The sequence below is a fragment of the Ambystoma mexicanum genome, chromosome 6p (genome assembly GCF_040938575.1).
Source record: "Ambystoma mexicanum isolate Mex_15411 chromosome 6p, UKY_AmexF1_1, whole genome shotgun sequence".
In the NCBI taxonomy this organism is placed as follows: domain Eukaryota; kingdom Metazoa; phylum Chordata; class Amphibia; order Caudata; family Ambystomatidae; genus Ambystoma; species Ambystoma mexicanum.
In genome coordinates, this window is record NC_090935.1 from 605,708,290 (window position 1) to 605,720,501 (window position 12,212).

General features: G+C 45.1%; 1 protein-coding gene across 2 annotated transcripts in view; it reads right to left on the reverse strand.

Moving 5' to 3' along the window:
- Positions 1–12,212, reverse strand: part of IQGAP2 (IQ motif containing GTPase activating protein 2) — a 1,674,846-nt gene that overhangs the window by 4,904 nt on the left and 1,657,730 nt on the right. For both annotated transcript variants that reach the window (XM_069627448.1, XM_069627449.1), the window contains one exon: positions 11,870–11,978. In XM_069627448.1, the coding sequence (XP_069483549.1) occupies positions 11,870–11,978 (109 nt within the window). The remainder of the gene's footprint in view (positions 1–11,869; positions 11,979–12,212) is intronic.

A 12,212-nucleotide genomic window follows, 5' to 3' on the forward strand; every position in this document is an offset into this window, starting at 1 on the left:
CCATGGCCCCAGCATATGCAAACTTGTGTATTCACCATCTAGAAACACAATCCATAATCAACCATCAATACTGGGGCCCTAAACTCATAATCTGGAAAAGGTACATAGACAATGTTTTTGTAATCTGGAGAGGTGAAAGCGAAGAATTGGAAAGCTTTTTGACATATATAAACTCGGTAAATGATCGAATTAAGTTCACCATGGAGGTGGGCATCCCCAAAATGTACTACTTGGATGTCGAATTGGAAATACAAAATGACAAGATAGTCACCAATTTGTTCCATAAACCGACGGATGTAAACAATAGTCTGCACTACATGAGCCAACATCCAAAACATCTAAGGGATAACCTCCTTTATAGTCAATTTCTTCGGGCCAAGCAAATAATCTCAGAGGAGTCTATGCTTACTATTGAATTGGACAAAGTATCTTCCAAATATACAGAAAGGGGATATTCAGAGAGAGTGATTAGAGCAGCAAAGGACAGATCTACCTTAACTACTATAAGTGCAAAACCAAAAACAAAGAAATTTCCTTCCTGTGTACGTTTAAATACTCAAGTCAAAGTCATCAGATAACACGCCTGATTAAGACAAATTAGTAACTAATACAATTGGATCTCCAACTGCATAAACTGTTCCTGCAACCCCCACTAATGGCATTTAAAAGAGGAAAAAACTTAAGTGACCAACTGGTGAAAGCGGAAAGAACCAGCAAACAGAAACAAACGACACTACTCACCAAAAAATTAAGCACTTTTTGATGCCTACATTGCAACAATTGCAATAACGTAATGAAAGGGGACTACGTCAGACATCAGCAGACAGGAGCTAAAATCAAGTTGAGACATTTTGCTACATGTGATACCAAGTCTGTTATCTATGCAATAAGTTGTCGATGTGGAATATATTATTTGGGACGGACTGCCAGGAAAATAAAGGAACGGTGCAATGAGCACAAAAGTAATATCTGGACCAAAAACATCCACTCCCCTGTGGCAAGACACTACACTGAGAAAAGACACACGGTGGCCCAATTCAGATTTATGGTACTAGAGGCAGTCCGGAGAACACCAAGAGGAGGGCACCACGCCAAGAAACTCGACCAAAGAGAAGTATTCTGGATCAAAAAACTGGACAGCCTTGCCCCTTGTGGGATGAAGAGTTTTATTTGGGACCCTTTCTTTAAACCATTCAGGTGGCTACATTTCATTCATCATTGATTAATTATAAACATTTTACACACATAATGAGTGGATAGACTGAACATAGCGTTCAGCCGATATTACCCATTTATAATCACATCAATTACTTCCACAGGATGGGGGCGGTAAGAATACACTACAAATCCAGATAAGACAGTCTGAAAGTTTGTCAGAGTAATCTTTATTAACATACTTGAAGCTTGATTTGTCAATCTTTATTATTGCCCACAATTTGCCTGTACCATAGAATGTGATGCCCTTACGGGTGTGACACGCCAGTGGTTTGAAAAGAACCTTCACATTAGCAATATTGAAGTAATGACCTTCTTAAGCAAACTCTTGTGTACTATTAATGGTTTTGTGAATGACCGATTCAGATTACAGCATGTGAGGATCTAATATGTTAAGACTTATTAATACCAACACTAAAGTAATAGTCGTCTAAACTTTAAACATGCTATCTTGTATATGAAGAGGCCTGAGTGATGATGACATTTTTTTGGGGTGTAACCATTCTAGGATACAACCTCATCTTGTACCAATTTTGTTGTTGCATATAAAGAACAGTGAGTCTGAGCGTGGGTGCTCGCTGGCGGCTGACTTAGATCCATCCAAATACCATTGCCATAGTTAAGACAACATGCTAATGAAGGGATTCACAGCATCGACGTCATGCGTGTTCGCTGCACGGTGTCGTCACTTGTTTACATGTGACGTCACCGTGCTGGTGTGTGTGCTGACCAGAAGCATTATTCTTGACGTTGGTTTTTACAAGTATCCTTCCTGAGAGGGATGGGATTCTTTGTGATCGTGACACTAACAGAAGATTAGAAAGAGGATTTCCTACGCATTGGAAACACCAGTAAGCTAGCGCCAGATGCACTATCTCTTATAGACCTCACAGCACCTTTGCAGAATAGTTCAGACTTACATTATCTTTGTAACTTTGTTACAGAGAGAGAATGCAGAAAAGGCGGGCCATACTGGTGGGAAGCAGTTTTCTGACGTTTGAGCTGGAATAACAGTGTAACAGTCGTGCTGAATATCTTGCAGATATCCTACCCAAGAGGGACGGCATTTTTTCATGATACTTACAAAAGATCAGAAAGAGGATTTCTTGCGCGTTGGTTACAATGGTAAGCAAGCGCCATGTGTACAATCTATTACAGACCTCTCAGCATTCTCAGAGGGGAATGTTTCAGACTTACATTATCTGGGTAACTTTGTTACAGAGAGAAAATATAGAAAAGGTGGGCCACAGTGTCCAGAAGCCGTTTTTTGACGTTTGAACAACAGTGTTTTAATCATACTGAACGCTAAGTTTCGTCCTCACCGCACCTGCCTACACGTATGCTCCATATTTCCTTTAGAAACACAATACCAAACACCATTGGTGTTATTGAGCTAAGTGATACTCGGGTCTACTATATTCTCATACAAACTACCAATTCCTTTAAGGCACTAGAAGCTGGGTGATACCATGACCCTCCCAGAGGGAAAGACCTAGGAATCCATCCTTCGCAATTATATTGTGAACTCCAGACGGCACCCACGAGAGGTAGGACTACACAAGTGTAGAGATTAGAATATTAAAAATAATGAATTCATATTAAGAAGATATTAGCTAATGAACTCTATGTTTATTGTCTTCTCGCAGCCCACATTACAGACATTAAAGTTATGAAAATGAAAAAGAGGACTAGATTAAATGTTGCTCCTGACAAACGTATTCTAATCCCGAAACAAGTTGAGCTCATTATTGTTAACACTTTGTTTTGATTTCTTTGATGATTTTTGTATTAAAAATTGTGATATGCACTGTGGACAATATGAATGAAATATTGTAATATGAACAAACCAAACAAAACTCAGGACTACAAATTTCTATACAATCCAAAAATGTAATCTATATAATTGTTTGTGTTGAAATAAGATGAGTGGATACTCCACTTTTCATTAATTGCTGGCTATACGAACATCAGTACCTTACAAATATTTTTTGTTTTTACAAAACCTAAGTGTACATGGGACGGGTGTGTTCCACAGACCGTGGACACCATAGTTTTTTGTTTTGAAAACAGTCCTAGTTAGTTTTTGTCAAATCAAAATGGCCTATACTAACAAAATGCCAGCCCTATCTGTTATACAAAAAGTGTGTAAAGCGGAATGTGTATGCAAAGGAAAATCAGTGCTATAACAAAGGATCAAGGTGGCTGAGTCAACTTCTCCTCCCCGAGTTGGACAGCACAGAGTAAGGCAGCCCCCGTCAATAGGATGACACAGTCTGGCTCCGGTTATCAAAAAAAGGCAGTTCAAAACGTGTGTCAAGACCCGCTTGGCCTTCCACATTAGAGTTACTTATTCCAGCATTCCAAAAGTTCACATCGGTCTCCCTCTGTCGGGCTCGGACCTCTCAAGGCAACAGCAGTTAACGGACCATTCAACCAAAAAGTACCTAATTTAACATAGATCTCCCTCAGTCGGGCTCTGACCTCGCAATCACAGCACTAGCAGGAGATCCCTTCCCTAGGCTTCATTCACATTCATTAGGGGTTCCCTTCCCCTACATTTTTTCATATTCCAGGTCTCCCTTAGTCGGGCTCTGATCTTTCACTGATGTCGAAGACCTTCGAATGTGCAAGGCTTTTACTATAGACCTCCGCAGGACCACTTCGACTTTCACTTCAGCTCTCCCTTTAAGTCATTTGCCCCCAGTGTCTTTTGGTCTTGGTAGTTCCATACCACAAGCACAGAGGTTCAAAGAAATCTTTCTCTTGAAGCATTCACCTTTTAACTTCCCCTTTTGCCGTGGTTAATCTTGACCACTGCACATTTCCGAGTTCATTCACTTTGCCGCTTTATAACAAGACATCAAAACATTTTGCAGAGACTTTCGAGTGGGCTACTTCCTTTTGCCGGGCCACTCCGCTACTCTGTATCACTGGCTTCAAAGTTATTAGTAAATTAAACGTTCACTACTGGTTTGCGTTCTTTCGTGTCTCATCAGCACGCATGCTACCTTCACTTGTGAGATACACTGTCGCGGCTTCAATCTTTCTTTGACACTAACCAGCCTTTCATGTCTTTCACTAACTCATGCATTTCTTTTTGGTCTCTGTGGCTTTGATTCACGAGTCAAGTTTAATACCACAGGCTTGGCCTCGCCTCCCCAACTTTGTCATTCACCCGGAAGGGTTGCTGGCATCCGTGAAACACAATGAAGGTTTCTTCTTGTCTGGGATTTGGCTTTCTTCACGTATCCTTCACGGTTTCCCGGAATCCCGGAAGCAACGACTTCCTGCAGGGATCTTCAGGGTTTCCCTACCCTTTGCTCTAGTCCCTTGATCGGTCATCTTGCTCCAGTGGGTTCACCTTTGCCCCACAAGATCTGCTCCTTCTCGTGTTCCACCTTGCTCAGATAGTGTCTCTATGTTCCGCCTTATATCCGTGTGGGGGATTATGGTCAAGAGCCTGACTTTTCCTGACCTGATTAATGGCACATATCCAATGAATTTTGTAAGTGTTAGCCTCTTTACTCTCAATCGCCCTCTTCCGCAGCCCAGTGTTTGTGTAGATTGCCCTCAGCTCCAGCAACAGAGAAGCCACTCAAGCAATCTCATGTGCAGCCTCGACTCCGGCCCCAGTAATATGCAGGAGGTCATGAGGCCCAGAAGGCGCAGGAAGGCCAAGGCCGGGACTTGACACTGGGATTGGAGGACATTGACCATCCAAAAGATGGTCGCCAATTGATCCTCGGCCAGGAAGGCCCTGCCCAGCGAGTGTCCAAGACTGCACCGATAATTCAGAGGGACTGGAACAGCGATACCTGAGACTTTTTTAAGTTCAGGGAAAAGCCCAGGCTGTGCAATAAAGTGCATGTACGGAAAAGATGCTTCAACACTAGATCTGGGGAGCGAGTTTGGACGAGACAATCGTCCTGGTGGGAAAAGACATGGTTGCCCTCCTTCCTGAGGCATGCTGCCACCATAGCTAGCAGCTTGGTGATAACCCTGGGAGCCAAACCAAGCCCGAACGGCAGGATCTTGAAATGGTAATGGTATTGACCCACCACGAACTTCGGATACATCCTCAATCAGCACATGGAAGTAGGCATCCTGAAGGTCCAAAGAAACCAACCAGTCCTGCAGATTGAGGGCTTGTAGAACATGGGCTAGAGTAACCATCTTGAACTTGTGCTTTCCTAGAATCAAGTTCAGCAGCCGCAGATCCATGATGGGGCACAAGCCCATGTTCTCCTTTGGCACCAGATAATAGGTGGAGTAGCAGCCTTTCCCTCGTTCTGAGCACAGAAACAGCTCCATTGCGCTTTTCAACCAAGGCCGATATGCCTCCTCCAGTAGAATGGGGTCCAGAGACAAAGGGGTAGCCGGAGGGCTGCGGTCAGGGGGCACTGTAGGAATGGAAGGCAAGATCCCTGCCAAATGGCCTGTAAAGCCCAAGCATCGGACGTGGTCGTCCAGCATTCCGGGCTGCACAAGGAAAGCCTCCCCCACCTCTGGTGACTAATGGCGAAGCCCGTCAGTGAGGTTTGGCATGCTGGGAGGTGGCAGGGACAGCGCCTGCTGCGACGCCCCATCGCTGGGCACGCCTTCCTCTGCCTCTCGTGAAGCGGCTGCCTTGCCCTCTTCCCAGGGCAGACTGATCATTACCCCTTGGAGCAAAGGCAGGAAAGGGACAAAAAACCCTGCCCCAAGATGACAGCTGTGTGCAAGGCTGTTGTACTGCTAGCCCTAAATGCTTACCAGTCACCTGCGACGACTGGATATTCTGGAGGCCTTATCAGCCTTAACTCCAAAAAGGTTATGGCCATCGAACGGCATATCCAACAGCCTTGTCTGGACGTCAGCCGCAAACACGGATGTCCTCAGCCACGAGTGGCACCTGAACACTGTGCTAGTGGCCATGGCCCTTCCCACATAGTCTGCTGTGTACAGTCCTGACTGCAGCATCTGACATGCCGCCTCCTTGCCGTCAGAGACCAAGGACAGGAATCCATCTCTCATCTCTCCCTCTGCGACGTTCTCAGCCACATTGGACATCGGCATCTAAAGGAGAACTTTACCATGACAGAAGAGGCAGTCGCAGCCCGCTCGATGCAAACACCTTCTTTGCCCATGCGTCAAACCTCTTACTTTCCCTGTCTGGTGGAAGGGACAGGAAGGTAGAAGGCTTCAGGTTAGCCACCGTGGCCTGAACCACCAAGCTCTCAGGTAACGCATGGGAGGAAAGAAAGGTTGGATCTGAAGGAGCAGGCTGGTGTTTCCTTGGCAGATCTCTGTCCATTGCTGAAACAGAGGTAGATTTGTCCCACACCTCCAATATGGGGACCTACACTGCCAATTTGAATAGCTTAAGTGTCTCTGTTTTGGGGGCATCGTCCAGAATATCACAAAGTTTGCACTAAACCTTGGTCCTGGACAGAGCAGATGGCACTAGAGTACTGGCTAACTGAGCCATCAAACACTGAAAGATGGTGTGAGGTGTTCCTGGGGTGGGAGCTGGAAAATTGTCCATCTCCGGGGAGGTGTTGAGGCCACTGGCCCCCTGCAGGTCCTCAGCCAGGCCCAGCACATCCTCAACTTCCCTGTAGAATTGTTCCAGGAAATCCCTCATCTCCCAAGAATCCATAGGTTCAAGCCAAAAGGCACCTGGTCGCCCTCCTCCTCATAAATGTCACACATCCTTGACATGAAGATGTCCCTAGGGAGTGGAATGTATTCAGACATTGAAGACTAAGAAGAAGCCGGTGCTGAGGCCGCTGCTCCCTAAAACCGGGCTAGACGGCACCGAGAGATCTCAGTCTGGTCGAGGCCTGAGCCCTTAGGTGTGCAGGAGTGGTTCCCAGAGGGTAACATGATGGCCGCAGCAGACGCGCGGGCCTTGTGGTGGCCGAGCTGATGGCGCTATCGTCTGCGTCACAGGCACCAAGGCCAGAGCCACTGGCGCCTTGGCAAAGTCCAACATCTTCAGGTGGAAATTCTCCCATTCCTCCGGAGTGGAGGACTGTGTAGGAAAAGGTTACTGCGCCAGACGCTCCAGGGACTCCCTGGAGTGGTGGCTCCTTTTCGTCAAAGAAGACGAATGTCTGTGTTAGGACTCATCCAGTGTAGTGCAATCTCTTCTGATACTACTACTTCTTCTTGTCCTTTTCCTTACTCAGATCCATTTGCTCTTTGAGACTCACTTTTTGCCTTGTGGACGAAAGTGAAGATTTTCACTGCATCTTTGCTGCCTTCTTCCGGAATGGCGTGACCCGCAATCCTGGGTGTCATGCTCCTCGCCCAAGCAATAGAAAACAACTCTGGTGCAGAGCTGAAACCAACATTTGATGGCCACAGTCTGCACATTTAGAAAAAGCAGGAAAGCTCAACAAACATGTTCCAATCAGTGAACAGAGTGTGCAGAAAAAAGGAACAGAGGACACGTGGCGCAGCATCACTATATATACTGATCCTGACATAATTTCCAATGTGGGCGCATGGAGGCGTCAGACTGAGTCATGCTGGCGCAGAGATGCATCGGACATAGGCACGCTGCGCCCCCCTGGCGAAGGAACAATTTCTGGAGAACAGCTGCTCTGGGATAGGTATAACCTAGATGAGGAATCCGTGGGAGGAAAGAATGCATTAGAAACATGTGTGCTGTGTTGTATCTGTTGGTGTCCACGTTCCTTGTATGGCAAGTTCTTGACAATGGGCACCCCAACCGGGAAGTGAGGTGTCCGATGTGATTGTAGCCTGTACTGTTGGAAGTTTGAAGGGCCTGTCTTTTCAGAGATTTCCATTTGTCCATCATTGCAGAGCACTTACAATCTCTTTTGTTACCACCGCTTGATCATCCAAATGACCCGCATCTTGGGATCATTGTAGTGAGAGTCATTGTTGAATGTTTATCATGTTTAGGCGAGCATGTGGTACTATGTCGATGCATGACAACATCATGCCTAGTACTTTCATTACCTTTCAAAGCATTATTTGAACGCTTGTCTGGAAACAGGGAATTATGGCTAAGAATGCTTGGACTCTTTTTGAAGAAGGTAAGCAATTGCTTGTTTTGGGTCTATAATAGCTCCTAGAAACCGTTTTTTTCTGTGATGGCACTAGTCTCGATTAAGTTTAGTTAATGGTGACCCCAAAGTTGGAAAAGAGGTCCACTGTTCTCTGGGTGTTGAGCAGACAGCATACCTGTGACTCGTCCAGGTAAGGGGAGATACTACTGCTACTAACGCAAACACTTAGGTGAATACACAAGGTGGCAACGCTATTCCAAAAGGTAATACTTTGAACTGGTAATGACATTTTCTATTTTGAATCTTGGGAATCCTCTGTATGTGGGGAACATTGAAATATGAAAGAATGCATCGTGCATGTCTAGAGTGGTCATGAATCCTTCTTTTGTAAGGGGAGGAATGACTTCCTCTAGTGTGGTCATTCTGAACCTTTGGGGTCTTACGTATTTGTTCATTGATCTCAGATTTAATGATGGCCTTTTTGTTTTGTTTTTTTCTGGGGATCAGACAGTAAAAGGAAGAAATGCCCTTGTTTACCTGCTTTGGAGAGACTTGCTCGATGGCACTATTCTGTAGTATGGCCTCAATTTTCTTTTCCCAGAGTTCCTGGTGGTCTTGCGGCAATCTTCTGTTGCGTGGAGGTAGGTTGCGTTTTATTTCTAGCAACTCTATGCAATATCCCTTTGCGACTGTGTCAAGCACCCACTGGTCTGAGGTTATCCCCCCACCCATGACTGGGTGAATAATGTTATGCGCCCCCCTATGGGAGTGACATGAAAGAACCCTGGTGATGCTACTATCCCTAGGTGTGAGAGAAAATATTGCACAGAAAATCTGCGTTCCGCAGGTCAGCTAGATTGAAGCAGTGAGCACTGTGGCAAAGCCACCTATGGGAAGCAGCAGCTGCTGGACCCAGGAGGGACCTCGAGCAGTGTTCAGAGAGCCAGCAAGAGTTCTGGTCATGGGGCACGGAGACAGAGCAGAATCAACCAAAGTCTATGGTGTGGTGGGAACGAAGATGAGGCAGATACAGGGCGCGGAACTCCCATCTAAACATCTTTGTGGAATTCACCAACAAGAGAAAACCACAGCAAATTCAGCAAAGTTTGAAGCACACAGTAGGACGGGCACCAAAAGATAGGACAGCCCCACTATAACCCAAAAGCAAAACGCTCCAGGGAACCAACAATGCAAAGGGGCAAATACTGGTCAAAATTCAGCATAACAAAAGCATAAAAGGGATCAAACTAATCCCAGATGCAAGCAGTGTTTCTCATGCCCTATAGCATGGGAAAAGAAGTGAAGGTGACAGCACCCTGTATTATATCTAACTTTAAAAATTGTGTTGCAGATTTGTAGGCAGGCATGATGTGGGGGTTTGATGTATTTGTGGATTTACGAAGGGCCTCTTGAAGCACGCACTGCTGCAGGCCACGTGCGCCTCAGGTTTCTACTGCATGTAGAAACCTTGGTAATCCGACTCATGCAACTAAATAATGGCAATATAATGAGACGCGGGAGCCAGGGTATTCGGATGCTAACTCCTTTATTGTCGGCGCCAGAACTGGCGTCGGAGGCGGTGGCCCCGCCTCTTCCTCCTGCCGTGTCCACGTCACAGCTTCCAATACAACAGAAAGAACGGACACAAACATTAACAGTAAATACCGTGCCCATAGAAATGGGACACGACAACTCGGACGCAACACCCTATAGCATGGGAAAAGAAGTGAAGGTGACAGCACCCTGTATTATATCTAACTTTAAAAATTGTGTTGCAGATTTGTAGGCAGGCATGATGTGGGGGTTTGATGTATTTGTGGATTTACGAAGGGCCTCTTGAAGCACGCACTGCTGCAGGCCACGTGCGCCTCAATAGTGTTTCTATTCCAGGATTGAGAAAAAACAGATTTATTTTGTTTAATACACCAAACAGGAAACATCTGAACAGCTTGAATTTCCGATTGTTGAATTCTATTTAGACCAAATATCATTGCCTGCCTTCTCCCCAATCATGCATTTAAATAAGGGAAAACAACACTCCTCCTGCTTCTCAGGATGCCCGAGGACGCTTTCCTGCAGGAGGAACTTGGGAACTAGCTCTCGGGTATTGAACCAAAATCTACCTGCAAAATGTTCTCCACTCAATTCAGTGTGTTGCTGGACTAGTTCCAAACATTCCCATTGCAAATACTGGATCTATCATTGCAGCCCTGCGTTGGGCGATCTAGCCCCAAATGGACCTGGGGCTGTCCACAGCTAATGTCTCAAGTTACAGTTCATTGATGAGGCCCAAATTGACGGAAACATGTCTCGAAACATGCTTTTGTTTCTCCAGATGGACTTGGACTGTGACTCCCATGAACCGGCACCATGGACTATGCTGGTAATGGCTGATGGGCATCATAGTCCAAAGCAACCAGAAAGCCAAAAGGTTGCAAAGAGCTCCCCGAGCAGTTAGAGCTGGACTAGTCCTTTTGGGGGAGATTCAGAGTAATTGTCACATGTTTGGGCCTCATAAGGACACAGCAAAGCACACACAGAATGAATCGAATACAGCTAAAGAAGCTACTCGCTCCGTGGTGTACCCCGCACATTTGAAATCATTCTCGTCACCATTTATGCATTTCCGAGCAGGCTCAGAGCACAGGAAGAGGAAAATATATTGGCGTCATTATGCCCAGAGACGGCACAAAAATGGCATGAAATGTAAGTGTGTATGAAACAAAATGTCCCACAAGCACTATAAGGATTCGGGGTCAAATGCAATAGGCGTTGGCAAAACCAACAGGTTGGGCTATTCTACGTAGACATGTTCCCTTTTATTCTTAAATTGTTAAATTATCTATAAATTATTGCAGTAAAATGTATACAATTTTACTGCTAGTCGTTACCTTTTCACTACAAAAGAAACGAGCATTGGCAATGCCAGCAGAGCAGTTTGGCTTTTGTGTAGGCATGGGAAAGGCACTTGCCAAACACTGCCATGGTGGTATTAAGTCTCCATTGGTGGCAGCAGGTGGGAATAACTGAGCATCTAAAAGCAGTGACTGGCAAATGCCTAGTACTTATACATAAGCCAAAACTATTGTGCTTGTTTTTAACAAGACGTCATTGAAGGGCATACATATTGCTTATTTATCGGGGAGCTCTTGGCAACCTTTTGGCTTTCTGGGTGCTTTGGACTATGATGCCCATCAGGATGTCCCGGGAGGATAGCTCAGCAGCAACGTGCCGCCTTGGAAGCAAGACGACACAAAGCAACACAAGTTCGATCCCCGGGTCGCGCTTTAAAACCTCTGGGTGTTTAAGGCGTTATAAATACGCAACTAAGACAAAAACAATTACGCAACTAAATAAACAGAACAATTCCTGTAACAGCGCCTCGATGCCCGCGGCCTGTGTGGGCGCTTTAAAAATGTAAAATAAAATAAAAATAAAAAATAGTGTTTACGATTCCAGTAGTAATTGATATTCAAAGATGGAATCTAAGATGGACATGCACACGATACAACTCTCGGCACAAATTGTTTAGACACAGCCAGGTTGATCATTTACTAGTTCAGCAAAACACTGCACAGACCTTTAAAAACTGTGCCTTTTATGTTCATGAATAATGCTCAAAATGCACATTTTACCTGAAAATGAAGCTGCACCTTCTCCATTTCAACACCCAGGAACTTCGCTTTGATTTCAAAATCTCCCACTTCTTCACCAGGTGTGATGTCAAATAATACATTTTTGAACCTAAGACAAATAAGAATGTGTTTATTTCGCATGATCCGTTTTAAATGTACGTTCCACACTGAATTCAACATATCTTTTTATAAATGAGGCATGTGCTTGACATCATTTATTGCATAATTGTCTGGAATATACTTCGAGTGAAAAGTCAATAATGGAGTAAGGGCGGTACGCATAATTAGACGGTGCCTGGTGTGTAGCACAGTTCGCCTTATGTTGTAGTTCTTTGGATTATCG